This window comes from Aptenodytes forsteri, unplaced genomic scaffold (genome assembly GCF_000699145.1).
Source record: "Aptenodytes forsteri isolate BGI_AS27 unplaced genomic scaffold, ASM69914v1 Scaffold56, whole genome shotgun sequence".
Lineage (NCBI taxonomy): Eukaryota > Metazoa > Chordata > Aves > Sphenisciformes > Spheniscidae > Aptenodytes > Aptenodytes forsteri.
The window spans coordinates 1,479,472-1,492,998 of record NW_008796213.1 but is presented as its reverse complement, the minus strand read 5'-3'; the positions used below and the strand labels follow the sequence as shown (position 1 = coordinate 1,492,998).

At 41.9% G+C, this 13,527-nt stretch overlaps 1 protein-coding gene across 1 annotated transcript in view; it reads right to left on the bottom strand.

Annotated features, from left to right (window-relative positions):
• BICD1 (BICD cargo adaptor 1) overlaps positions 1-13,527 on the bottom strand; it is an 86,904-nt gene that overhangs the window by 42,049 nt on the left and 31,328 nt on the right. Inside the window, exons 2-3 of the mRNA XM_009288400.1 lie at positions 7,634-7,786; positions 3,177-3,614 (exon numbers count right to left, since the gene is read on the bottom strand). Of these exons, the coding sequence (XP_009286675.1) occupies positions 3,177-3,614; positions 7,634-7,786 (591 nt within the window). The remainder of the gene's footprint in view (positions 1-3,176; positions 3,615-7,633; positions 7,787-13,527) is intronic.

Below are 13,527 nucleotides of genomic sequence, written 5' to 3'. Positions count from 1 at the left end.
CATCAGGAGGAAGGAGCGGCAGAGACAACGTGTGATGAACTGACCGCAAGACCCATTCCCTGTCCCCCTGTGACACTCGCGGGGGGGAAGAGGTAGAGAATTCAGGAGTGAAGTTGAGCCCAGGAAGAAGGGAGGGCTGGTGGTGGGGGAAGGTTTTTTTAAGATTTAGTTTTATTTTTCATTATCCTGCTCTGACTTGATTGGTAACAAATTAAATTAATTTTCCCCAAGTCGAGCCTGTTTTGCCCGTGATGGTAATTGCTGAGTGATCTCTCCCTGTCCTTATCTTGACCCATGAGCCTTTCGTTACATTTTCTCTCCCCTGTCCAGCTGAGGAGGGGGAGTGATAGAGCAGCTTTGGTAGGCACCTGGTGTCCAGCCAGGGTCAACCCACCACACCAGTTTTACCATTGTTATTTATCACTTTTTTTTTCTTTTTTTTTTAAAATAACATCAGAATATCAGTGAACAATTCCTGGTGGAGCCTGGAACAAGTGAACAGGAAAACTCAATTCAAGAACCTTGAATCTGTGCCAATTGTTTGTGGTTTGTTTGTTTGTTTTTTTAAGAGAACTTAATCTAAGTTTTCCAAATATGATGTTGGCCTCAGGTATAGGGAAAGCATCACCATGGAAGGAAGAAAGAAGTCCTAGGCTTTAAAGATGAGGTGGATAATTCTTCCCACTGGACAACAAACATGAAAGCAGAGCAGAAAGCCTTGAGCTTTTCCAAGAAAATCTCAGAATACGAGCATTTTCAGCAAGGTATTTGTTACTTAGTGGATTTAAAAGATGGAAAGGGAACACTTGCAATTAAATCTCTTCTAATGACCAGCACAAATCATGCGGCAGCATCGTAAACCTGCAGAAAGAATTATATGTGTCATATTAATTTTTTGGGTGAAGGCTTCTTTTTGAGATTGAGGAGTGAAAAAATTTGCCACACGTACAAAATGGCAAATCTGAAGTTTGTGTCTCTCAAAAAAGGAGCCTGCTGTCCTATAGACATAAAAATACTTCCCAGGAGAGGGTCAGTTCCTTCAGCAGTCTGTCATAGAACAGCCTCTTCAGAGAAAACAAGAGGAACACATACCAAATACTAAGATATTGCTGAATGAACACCACATGGCAAAGACACTGCTGAGGAGAAAAAAATCCAGTTTTGCTGAAGAACTACCTTTTGTCAGCTTGAACCCAATTCAATCTCCCATCTACTATGAGGAAAGTTTTTGGAGGATTTTTTCACATTTAATTTGTGTCACCCAAGGTGAGCTGATGCAACTCAACAGAGAAGATGACGACTTAAAAAAAGAAGTACACATCAGCATTTTGCAGTAAGCCTTCTCAGTATCTAAAGAAATCAGGTTTCCAGCTGGGTCTAGTCCTTCTTTTTAAACCTTTTAACATGATTAGAATGCTGAGCAATGGGGGCGGCTATTTGTGTGAGGGTGCTGGGGCCCTGCAAAGCTGTTGTGACCGAAAAATGGTTATTTATTTTCTAGAGTCCTTTTAGGGTCCTGTGATGGGCAGCTTGTGGCCACTGACTGTCAGAAGGCTGACTCTTTGTTTAAGACATGTAAAATAAGTAAGTTTTTAAGTCAGAGATGATCAAAACATTTGCAGTACCTTTCAAGTAGAAGTTTGTTGATTCATCAAGCTCAATATTTAATTTAATAAAATCAAGACAAAACATACCCAAACAATCTTGGTTTTAATTTCCAAACAGCTTTTACTCCAAATTTATATTGCATGAACTTCATTGTAAATGATGGTTGAAAATGCTTACGTTGTATTTTAAAATATGAACATTTCAAATCATTTTTTTTGAAGCTGTAGTTTTTTCAATTTTTAACATTGTATTCCTGAATGAGATCAAAAGCTGCATATAATATATACGTGCATATATTATATACATAAATGTATGTGTACATACACATGAATATTTTTAGATATGCATATATACACAAACTACGCACACTGTTTACATTTTAATACTGGAAAAGTTTCTGACATAATTTTTCACAGAAACAAAATTCCAAATTTCAAGCTTTTCCACTTGAATTATGTATATCTTGCATCAAAGTTATTTGTGCAAAGCACTAGATGTAATCAGTGTTTGCTCAGATCAAAACTTCCCATGGTGCGTTTGGCAATGAAATAAATAGAGCAATTAACTCTTCAGCAAATGAAGGACAGACCACGCAGGGATTTATTGTTCTCTAGCAAGCACTGAAAATTGGGTTTGCTCTACTTTACTTCCAAATCACCTTTTACATTTTATGCCGTAAAGGATTTACGTTTACCCTCTTTAGAAGAAGCACTTTTTGGAAGCCTGCAGCTAGAAAATACTGGATGTTTCCTTGATGGTGCCAAAACCTTTCAAGCTCTTGTGGCAGAGAAGATGCTCAGCAGCTTGGGCAGTGGGACCCTTTCTCTGTGTGGCACTGTACCCCCTTCTAAGATGATGTCAGCATTGGGGCTGGCAGCTTGAATTTTTATCTGGCTTGCATCCCAGGCTCCTATTCTGGTTATGCCTGGGCTGGGCTTGGATGAACAGAGAACAAATGCTCGCTGTATGGTCCCCAAGGCACCCCCTGCAGCCTGCGCATCCGCCGGGACTGCCAGGGTGGACAAGGGCACTCTGTGACATCTCACACGCCACATGCTCTCCGAGTGCACAGTTATTAAGAGGAGCGCTCCTCTTCTTTTGTTCTCTCTTGACGGTACGCCAGATCTTGTTCAAACTGACTTTAATGGCAAAAACTCCCTCTGACTTGCAAGGGAGCATAATCAAGTCTGTCTGTATTTTAGTGGGGTTTTTTCCAGATAGCTTTGGTCTTATTGAAGAGTACTTTATTCCACTTGCAATTTCAGGGACATTTCCCATTATCGAAGCAGGAAAAAAAAAATCTAACCATCTGCAACCACAGCAACTAGGTCCCTTTCTCCTCTTCGCACTAAACACCTGCTCAGATCGCACTGACCTTTTGCAGACAGATACTCTGTTTACTAGGGGTATTTCTAGCAAAACCTGATATGAAGAAACACCAAAGCAGAAGTCTGAGAACAGGACATACGTGGTCAAGAACATCACTGGGGGAAATCGTTGCAAAAGCTGGCACTAGGGTCCACAGGATGCGTGTCTAAACACTTCAGGACATTAAATTCAGCTCTTACCTGCATGAGTTGCTGCTTCAGTTTCTGTATTTCTGATATGTTGAGCTCACTGAAGAGGTCGGAGACAGGGTGCAGAGATTCTCCTTTCCTACCCGTGGGAGTTCGGTAGTCACCATTGAGTTTCACGAGAGGCCCGTGGATATGTCCGTTCATTTTGTCATCATTGTTGGGCTCACCCCCGTCCTCTGCAAACTTCAATCCATCTACTGATATATTAATATGGTTGTTATACATACTGTCATTGAGGTTGATATACTGGGAGAGTTCCTTCCTCAAATTGTTCTTTTGCTCTCTTTCATTTTTTAAAGTTTCCAGAGCTTCCTCCAGTTGATGCTCAGCAATCTCCTTCAGCCGGATGGCATCTTCTAGCTGACTATTAAGCAACACTGTCTCCTCCTCAAATCGTTTAATCTCATGCTTTAAGCCTTCATATTCAACCTGAATTAGACAAGACAAAGAACATTCATAATACTAAAACTTGAGTCATGAAAACCTGCCATTTATCAGCCTTATTGAAATAGGTGTTACAGAAAATACAGTTTGAAATAACAGACATTGCCTGCAGCTGCAAAGAACTGTCTGCACAGAAAAGGCAAGTAGAGCTCGCTCTGTTAAATACTCCACTGCTCACTTTTTCAGCATGTGAGAATCAAGAAATATAACACCTTTTTCTGAGTAACTTATGACAATAAACAATGTATTTCATGGAAGGAAGGCTGTTTAGTAGCAGATATCCTGGTTACCATAGATTTATTATGAACTGCCATAAGCAATGTTGGTATATCATAGTATGTACAAATCTCAGGTTAATATAGTCTGATTTATTAACTGCAAGTATTCTGAAGATGTCGTCTTCTCTAAATTCTTACCAGATGTAAAGGCACTCAGGCACGGGTACTCTAAAGTATCTGGTGTCTTAGTAGTGTTCAAGTACAAAAACTGTAGAAGAGCCTCAACTCTCTCCTCTGTGTCATACAAGCCTCTCCATTATTCAAGAAGCATTTGATTTTAAAAATTAAACAGCAAACTATTCATACAATCAGTTTAAACTCTAGGATGCCCCAAATTGTTGGAGATTTTTAAACTACTAGACAAATGTAGTAAACAGCTTATCCAGCCACACAATCCTTGAACTGTGTGTTGGGGATGCCATTTTGGAGCACTTGGCAACCTGTTGCTCTGACAGCGCTGCCTGAAGGGCTTCTGCCAGTGACCTGGTGCAGCCTCGCCAGGCTTGGAGGGACTCGCTGGTCTTCCTCCTTCTCAGAGGGCAGGCTCCCCGCCCCACACACCTAGGTGCAGTATTTTATCAAGGTATTTATTGGCAGTACGGGCTGAGGAAAAAAACAGCTGCTTCTCTCCTCTTTAAAAGGCAGCTCCCATGTTTATTCAGTCCTTTCTATTGCACCTAACAAGAAGCAAAGCCTAGGTAAACCCAATCTAGCTCAAAACCAGTTGCCTAGCAATATCGTGTCCAGAGAAGGGCAACGAAGCTGGTGAAGGGTCTGGAGAACAAGTCTTATGAGGAGCGGCTGAGGGAACTGGGGTTGTTTAGCCTGGAGAAAAGGAGGCTGAGGGGAGACCTCATCGCTCTCTACAACTACCTGAAAGGAGGTTGTAGCAAGGTGGGTGTCGGTCTCTTCTCCCAAGTAACTAGTGATAGGACGAGAGGAAATGGCCTCAAGTTGTGCCAGGGGAGGTTTAGATTGGACATGAGGAAAAATTTCTTTACTGAACGAGTGGTTAAACATTGGAACAGGCTGCCCAGGGAAGCAGTTGAGTCCCCATCCCTGGAGGTATTTAAAAGACGAGTAGATGAGGCACTTAGGGACATGGTTTAGTGGGTGGTGGTGTTGGGTTGACGGTTGGACTCGATGATCTTAGAGGTCTTTTCTAACATCAATGATTCTATGATTCTATTCTATCTAGATGGTGCAGCCGATCCCCACTGCAGAACGCCTTCCCTTGCTGGCTCTCCTCATCTTCCTTTTCACTGTTGGAAAATCCCACAGCAATGAAAAGGAAGAGCTTTGTTTGTAAAGGTCCTTGTCCATGCTTGACCAACTCTCCTGGTAAAAATGATCATGCTTTGATTTTTAATTTAATTCTAATCATGTTACTCATCCACCTTTTCATTGCTAAATGCAAAAAATTCCCAATATCGGGTGAAATAATTTAATAGTTTGGTGAAAGAGGAAAAGAAATACTGAATTTTGATGCTTCCATAAAAAAGCTTTTTTCAGTTGAGGCTTTTCTCATTCAAATGCATTAATATGCATTGTTATCTGCAATTTTAAGGCATTGTCTAGAATATTTTTTATTTGACGTATATATATTTAAACAAACTATAATAAGGTTTGGTGAAAATAGAAATATCAACCATTCCTATTGGAGTAGAATATTTATCAACCTGTCAAAAGTCTTGTACTCATAAGCCTTTGGAAAGGCAAACTTAAAAACCAAAGCACTAATCTTCAAACCCAGAGAATGGAAACATTTCAAACAAAAAAGAAAGTTCCAAAGTCATATTGGGAAATGATAAATAGAAAAGGAAAATCGATGATACTTTGAAATCTACATTTAGGAACTTGATATCTTTCCTGACTGGAGAGAGAGGTCCAGCAGAAAAATTATTAAATCCCATCAAGTAGCTATGTTTATAACTTAAGGACATGGCTAAAGAAACCTTTTAAAATTTTAAATCCACATGAAAACCAGAGGTCTATATTATCTATATGGTTACCATCTCATGGATTCTTGCTTACAAAGGCTACAAAAAACACCAACCCAGATAATGACAGTTTAGCACTAAGAATTGTAACATACAGTTTTGTAAATTAAAGTATGAAAGTATAAAATGCTCTTGAAATTTTATCTTGTAGATCAAAGCTATTTAGGAATCACAAACACATGGATACGTGATGCAAAATGACTGATTTTTAAAGCCATTCTAAATGTGGCGATGCTTCTTTTCTCCACAGACTGCTGGCATTCGGTTTCATTAAGAATGAAATATTATGACAAATACAAACACTTGCAAACAGATTTTCTTCTGTGGGAAAGTAGGACAGTCCATAAAGGGGTCTTTAATTTCCTGATAGTGTGAAAATGCCTCCTATGAGCTTGGCGAGGAAAAACTCCATGCCTCAAAGGGGGAATTTGCTGGCTTGGTAAATAACTCTGACACAAAGATGATCTGCTATAAATTCAGTTTCAGGAGTGTGAAAGTCTGGCTATCTTCATAAATAAGGAAACGATGTACCTGTTTCTATTACCAGCATATTCTCTGCAGCATGGCTCTGTTGTTTTAAATGTTTCAATCGCATTTGGGCTAGAGCGGTAAAATAGCAGTAAAAGATAGCTGAAATAGTACTGCATATTCCTGCAGGAATAAGGCAGCTTTGTTTCCAGGTTGCCATTAGAGGCTGTGACAGTCTTGGCTATTTGATAAAAGCCCTAACTGAACCAGGCAGTAGATTAGGACATAAACCAGGGGCTGCAAGGCAGTGCAGTTACCACCTGTTAGCAGCTAAGGAAATGGTGTTACGGAGCGCCATGTTATGCTGGTCTGGACAGCCTGTAAAAGGCAGAAAGTGTTACATCATCCAACTTGGATACTTAAATACTGATCACAGCAAGTTAGCTCTTCTGACATGAGAACAAATCCCTTTTGTTCAATTTGAAGGACAACCGTGTTCTTGATTGCTTCCTCAGCGGTATGTATATACAGCAGCAAAGGAAGCTGTGCGTTTGTAAGGGGGAGAGAACAGACCCCACGACTGCTGACATCTGGATGCAATGGGGCTGTTGTTTACGGTGGCTTCTCGGGATGCGATCTGCACTGCAGCGAGAATTACAGTGTGTTGGTTTGCCATCAGCTGCAAATTGCTGTAATGAGGAAAACAAAAGACAAACTAGGAACATCTAATGTCCCTTTTGCCTATTTTTGAAGCTTGCTAAACTTGCAGGTTAGCATGGCTGAGAAGAGAGCAACACCAGCACAGGAAAACCCAAGGAGCAGGAAAAAAAAGGAGAACGGGGGAAGATTATTGCCTCTTTTCTCCACTTCAGAAGAGGAAAGGACGTGCAGGAAACCAACTGAGAGGAAACGGAGGGCCGAACTCTGCCGCTGGGCACCGAGTTCAGCGTGCAGGGAGGGAGGATAGGAAAAGCAGGAAGCAAAAAGATGAGATTCTATCTATTTTAAGAATTCCTCTGCTATTACAAAGTTCTGCAATGAAATATTTCACCAGGATTTTCCTAAAACTGAGGTAAGGGCCTCCCCATAGGTCAAAAATGGCCAATAACACTGTTTCAGAATAAGTGTTTAGCAAAAACCCAACTGAAAAAAACATACAAGGAAACTTCCATCAAAGCGTTCTGCGGGATCATATTATGGAAATTGGAGAAAATGTTGTCATTTTTCAGCATAGCGCCTTGAATCTTTTGATGCTTACTTGATTCTGTTTCAGTGTGGACACCAGTTTCTGTAAAGTGATGTTTTCTTCTTCAAGCTCCGTGTAGTCCTGTAGGAGTCTCGCCTCTCGAAACTTGTACTCTCGAATTTCATCTTTCATTCGTACCCTCTGTAGTTCCACCATTTCGTTGTTCTGGTGAGAGAAAATGCAAGTACATTACCATTCATGCACAGCCATTTTAATGATGAACATTGCCTTTAGGAAAGGCCAAACAAAAAATTAATCCTCAAACAGAAATGATTTAACAGTACAAATCAAAACAGCATCACCTTTTAATCTGAGGCCAAGCGGTAATTTCAGGTGCGTGCTGGCAACACAGAAATGAGAACATCTGATAAGGAAGCTTGATTAAAACAGTTTCAAGATTAGATGCTTATCAAAATGGAAAACCTGGCAAGGCTTTATCATCTCATTAGTTTTATTGCTCTACGATACAGTTGGATTTAAATAAAATTACCACCTGTTTTCCACCAAAGGATGCTTTCTACATTCATACAGAAAAGCAAGGAGTAACGGCGTCTGTTCTGTAAAGACATCTGTTACTGAGCAAGGTGCACTCACACGTTTGCATCTGCAGGCATTAGAGAGGCAGATAGAGGCCCCTACACAGGTAGGCAGGGGGCACCTGCCAGGCAGACGGCTGTAAAGCGCTCGTCAAAAACCTGACAAATGCATTGCTATGCTGAGCAGGATTACACCCTGTGAGTCTGAGAATACACAAGGTCACCACTTTATTTTTCCCATTAGCATACACGGTTCCCAGACAGCCTTATGAGAGAGGTCACGAGGGGTCAGTTCCATCAAAAATTGCTTCCATTGGATTCCAGCTCTGACTGAGTTTGACATCAAGGGTTAGGTTATTCTGGAAAGACTCTGCTGACATAACCCTGATGTAAAATGCACTATGGGAAGATAGAGTTAACACACAGCTGGAAGAGAACAGTGACCGACACGGTTGGTAGGAGCAACCTCCCCCTCTACTTTGAAGAGAAGCCTGCATTTTCCTGATTAATAGGAATAGGCGTAATCGGTCACATCTTCTCCTTGCCTGCAGGAGGAACCTGAGCATTGCCGCAGCAGCGGGTGGAGGGAAGCACTACTGTGACTTTAATGATGGGGCAGAGCCCCCTCGCTGCTGGGGTGTCAGAAGAAGCACGCCTGGGAAGCAGTAATGAGTTTCTGTAAAAGATTCCAGTGTGGAGGGAGGGCAACCACTGGCCTGATAGCTACCTGGAAAAGCCAAATGTTTAAAAAATCATTACAGCAGAAACTGTAGTCAGCAAGCTCCAAATAGATCAATCTGTACAACTCACCCTTTGGTACATAAAGGATAAAACCCTGTGTTATGAATTGAGGATAAAACAGAACTTTGCTTAGCACCTAGGTTAAATAAACAATTATAAACCCCTGGAAAATAACATTGCAAAGCATGACAAAAAATATGTTGATGCAAGAGTTACAAAAGCACTTTTTAAAATGAAGCCTTTTTGTTAAAGAAAAATAAAAACCATGACCTTCCGCCTCCTGGCGGATAAATAAGAAGAAATAAAGCTCCTATGTGATTTCTTAACCAAAGGCATGCCTTTGGTTTAAAAGATCCCCAGTGGCAGAAGAGCCACAGAGCACTAGATAAAAGTAAGTCCCTGCAAGTATTCCTGCATCCATCACTGCCTAATAAACCTCTGAGTGAACTGTAAGAATGGCACCACAGATGATTTCATGAGGTGAAGGCATTTTATACCTCAAGGCTGCCTTTATACATTTTGTTTCTGTCAGCATTGCCTTTGGTTTAAAAGATCCCCAGTGGCAGAAGAGCCACAGAGCACTAGATAAAAGTAAGTCCCTGCAAGTATTCCTGCATCCATCACTACCTAATAAACCTCTGAGTGAACTGTAAGAATGGCACCACAGATGATTTCATGAGGTGAAGGCATTTTATACCTCAAGGCTGCCTTTATACGTTTTGTTTCTGTCAGCACGTTCTCAGCTGTGGCGGTTATTGACGCTTGCTAGGTGTGGGTATACGTGCAAGTTTGAGGCAGTACGTGGATAACACCAAATGCACGACCCCGCTGTGAAAAGTATAATTAAGCTACTCTGCAACTCTCCTGGTGTTTGGAGGATGATCAGCCCAGGGAATGAATAGCAACCATGGAATGACATCCATGCAATGCACACTGTCACACTGCTGGTTGAAAGGAAGGCCTCTCCAAAAAGGGAGGGAGAAAAAAGGTGGCCAGAGATCGAGGACCTGAGAAAAGAATTTTTACTGAATCCTGATATTATTTCCCTGATAGAGTACAAGGCACGCTACTTCGAAAAAGCCTCGGAAATCAACTCTGTAAGGTCAGAGTACTCCTTTGTCTTTCCTATTATTGCAAACAGCAACAGAAAACATGAGCTATCATCTTGCTGGAGTGCACCACCATTTCTTTAAAAAGACAGAAACCACACTCTTTGACACTTGTAACTGCTGCTTCTCCTACATAATCTTGGAGGTATAAACAGAACCATTTATAGCGCTCCTCCTCTTCTTACACATAGAGAAACTATCTCTGCAGAGCAACTTCTATTCGTCATTACTCGTGGCATTTGGTCAAGGAAGAAACAGTATGAAAAGGGAAGACTCGCCAGTCGGAGCAGCCCACCAGCCGTGCCTGCCGTACTTCCCGTGACCAGGGCCAAGGCCTCCGCTGGAAGCAAGCCTACTGCTCTGCCATAGGGGCGACATAAACTCAGCACGCTAGAGAATATGGTATCACCTTTTCAAAGTAACGTAAAATGTGCGTTTTGTCACTGCAAACACCCTGGCATTATTCTCCATGCTCCCACATCCCTTCTCCTCTTTGCGAACATCTGCGTTATGCTGGCAAACATCCAGCTGCAAAGCGTTCTAGTGCTTTCACTGCTTCCTATGAAAGGTGGTACTGCCACATTACAGGGCAAAAGCCTGGTGTTATCGAGGTTTACAAGTGAGTAGCCGCAGGAGATGCTGAAGGGCTGTTCTGTTTTCCTTCATATGAGATCTCTCTGTATTTTGTGGAAGTGAACTAGTCTTCAACCTATTAAAAAAAATTCATACTGAGTTTATTCTTTGTACTGTCAGTCAGAAGGATATATTTGTTTCCATCAAATGCTCTGATTAAATGCAGTATCTTCTCACAACTCTCTATTGTTATTTTGAACTATTTTAAATGTGTGTTTCTTAAGCAGACAATACGCAGTTATAGAGGACAGATCTTGCTGTACTGATAGAGTGGCAGTAAGATGCAAACTTTTTATTTGGCTATTGCATCAGTCCTCTTCCGAGGTGACTTGGACTTGTATGAAAAGAGTACGAGAGGATTTAAAAACACAAGGCAAAAGGACTCTCTCAACAGGGCAGTTATCTATATGAGCCACTAGAGGACAATGTAACCCAAATTATTAGTAAAATAAGTCATAATTAAACTTTGCTGGTAGTCAAACACTGAACATTAAACTTTCAGGATAGAGTAATTGAGCCAGATGCTTTTACTAGGGCACTGCCTCAGGACTTTTTACATTTCGAGAAAGGATTCCCCTATGAACTACTGTATCTGTAAAAATCAGATTAATCCAAGTGGTGGAGCTAATGATACAGGAGCAATGTTTTAATGGCTGTAAATTATTTTCATTCCCAGTCACCAGCTGAACATGGTGCAATGGTTTTAATGGATCAGTGCCAAAAAAGAAGGAAAAGGCTTTTCTGTGAAACTATAGAAAACAACAGAGCCCTTGTCAGCATTGCATCTAATTATACATGAGCATTAATTGTGGAAGATGTCAGTCACATAGCTCAATGCACATCTAATGAACTTACCCATAACAGAACAGACCATGAGAAATGAAAAACAGAAGGCTCAGTTAAGATGAAGTCTGTTCAGGTCACCTATCCACTACTACTTAGATACATTTTCAGACTTTTCATATATGAAAAGCAAAAGACGCGTCTAGGTTTTACAGGGGCAAGGACCGTTTCTGTATAGTACAACCATCACTTCAATCCTGACAGGTCTCTGAGCATCAGTGGAATAGAAATATTGAATAATAAACTTTTGTACTTCTTACCAAAGTTAAATGCAATATAAATGAATCTATTATTCATTTTTGATTCAGCATAGACTTCTAAAATGCTGTATTCCATATGCTACATACAGAGCACGTTGTATTAATTGTGTGTAGACACATTGTAATACATTGTGTAATACCAAATAATTGCAAGTGAGAAGGTACTTTAAAATGAAAGAACTGAAAAGTCTAATTTTGAAAATGATGAGAAAGGACTATGAAAAAAGATGATTCCCCCACAGACGTTTTTTTGTCAGAACACCCCAGAGTTGCCCAAGGAAGCCGCTTGTTACAGCCTTGTGTCCTATCAATATACCTAAGGAAAGCAAACTGGGCAAGGGACAGTAACCCGAAGCTGGGTATTCTCATCTCCAAGATGAGAAGTGAGACCTGGTGGCTCTTGTTTTCCTGAACTGTAAACACATAAACTGAATGTTTTGGAAACTGATGGTTTTTTGAAGCCTTCTTTTTAAAGTGAATGCAGTTCCATTAACTATATTTGGTTCTCCCCTATCTTGGAATGCATACGGGACTTTTTTTTATTTCTGTTTTTTGTCTACTGGTTTTTGTCCCAAACAACAATGGGGAACTAGTGTTTGGGCTTTTTCCCTACATTTTTTTTCATACAAATTTTTATGAAAAGATTTCAGGTCCTTACTGCAGTAAAACGTACTATTGTTCACACCACAAAACAGCCTTGTAATCAGAAATTAATTATATGCCCCAAACTACCCTGACTAAATCACTACTTATCTGTTGGAATATGCAAGCCATAGCATGTGTGGTGGGTTGACCCTGGCTGGATGCCAGGTGCCCACCAAAGCTGCTCTATCACTCCCCCTCCTCAGCTGGACAGGGGAGAGAAAATGTAACGAAAGGCTCATGGGTCAAGATTAGGACAGGGAGAGATCACTCAGCAATTACCATCACGGGCAAAACAGGCTCGACTTGGGGAAAATTAATTTAATTTATTACCAATCAAGTCAGAGCAGGATAATGAGAAATAAAACTAAATCTTAAAAAAACCTTCCCCACCACCACCCCTCCCTTCTTCCCGGGCTCAACTTCACTCCTGAATTCTCTACCTCTTCCCCCCCGCGAGTGTCACAGGGGGACAGGGAATGAATGGGTCTTGCGGTCAGTTCATCACACGTTGTCTCTGCCGCTCCTTCCTCCTGAGGGGGAGGACTCCTCACACTCTTCCCCTGCTCCAGCGTGGGGTCACTCCCACGGGAGACAGTTCTCCACGAACTTCTCCAATGTGAGTCCCTCCCACAGGCTGCAATTCTCCATGAACTGCTCCAGCGTGGGTCCTCTCCACAGGGTGCAGTCCTTCAGGAACAGGCTGCTCCAGCGTGGGTCCCCCTCGGGGTCACAAGTCCTGCCAGCAAACCTGCTCCAGTGTGGGCTCCTCTCTCACAGGTCCACAGGTCCTGCCAGGACCTGCTCCAGCGCAGGCTTCCCACGGGGTCACAGCCTCCTTTGGGCATCCACCTGCTCCAGCGTGGGGTCCTCCACAGGCTGCAGGTGGATATCTGCTTCACTGTTAACCTCCATGGGCTGCAGGGCGACAGCCTGCCTCACCACGGTCTTCACCACGGGCTGCAGGGGAATCTCTGCTCCGGTGCCTGGAGCACCTCCTCCCCCTCCTTCTTCACTGACCTTGGTGTCTGCAGAGTTGTTTATCTCATATATTCTCACTCCTCTCTCTGGCCGCAGTTGCTGTTTCACAGCAACTTTCCCCCCTTCTTACATATGTTATCCCAGAGGCGCTGCCCCCATGG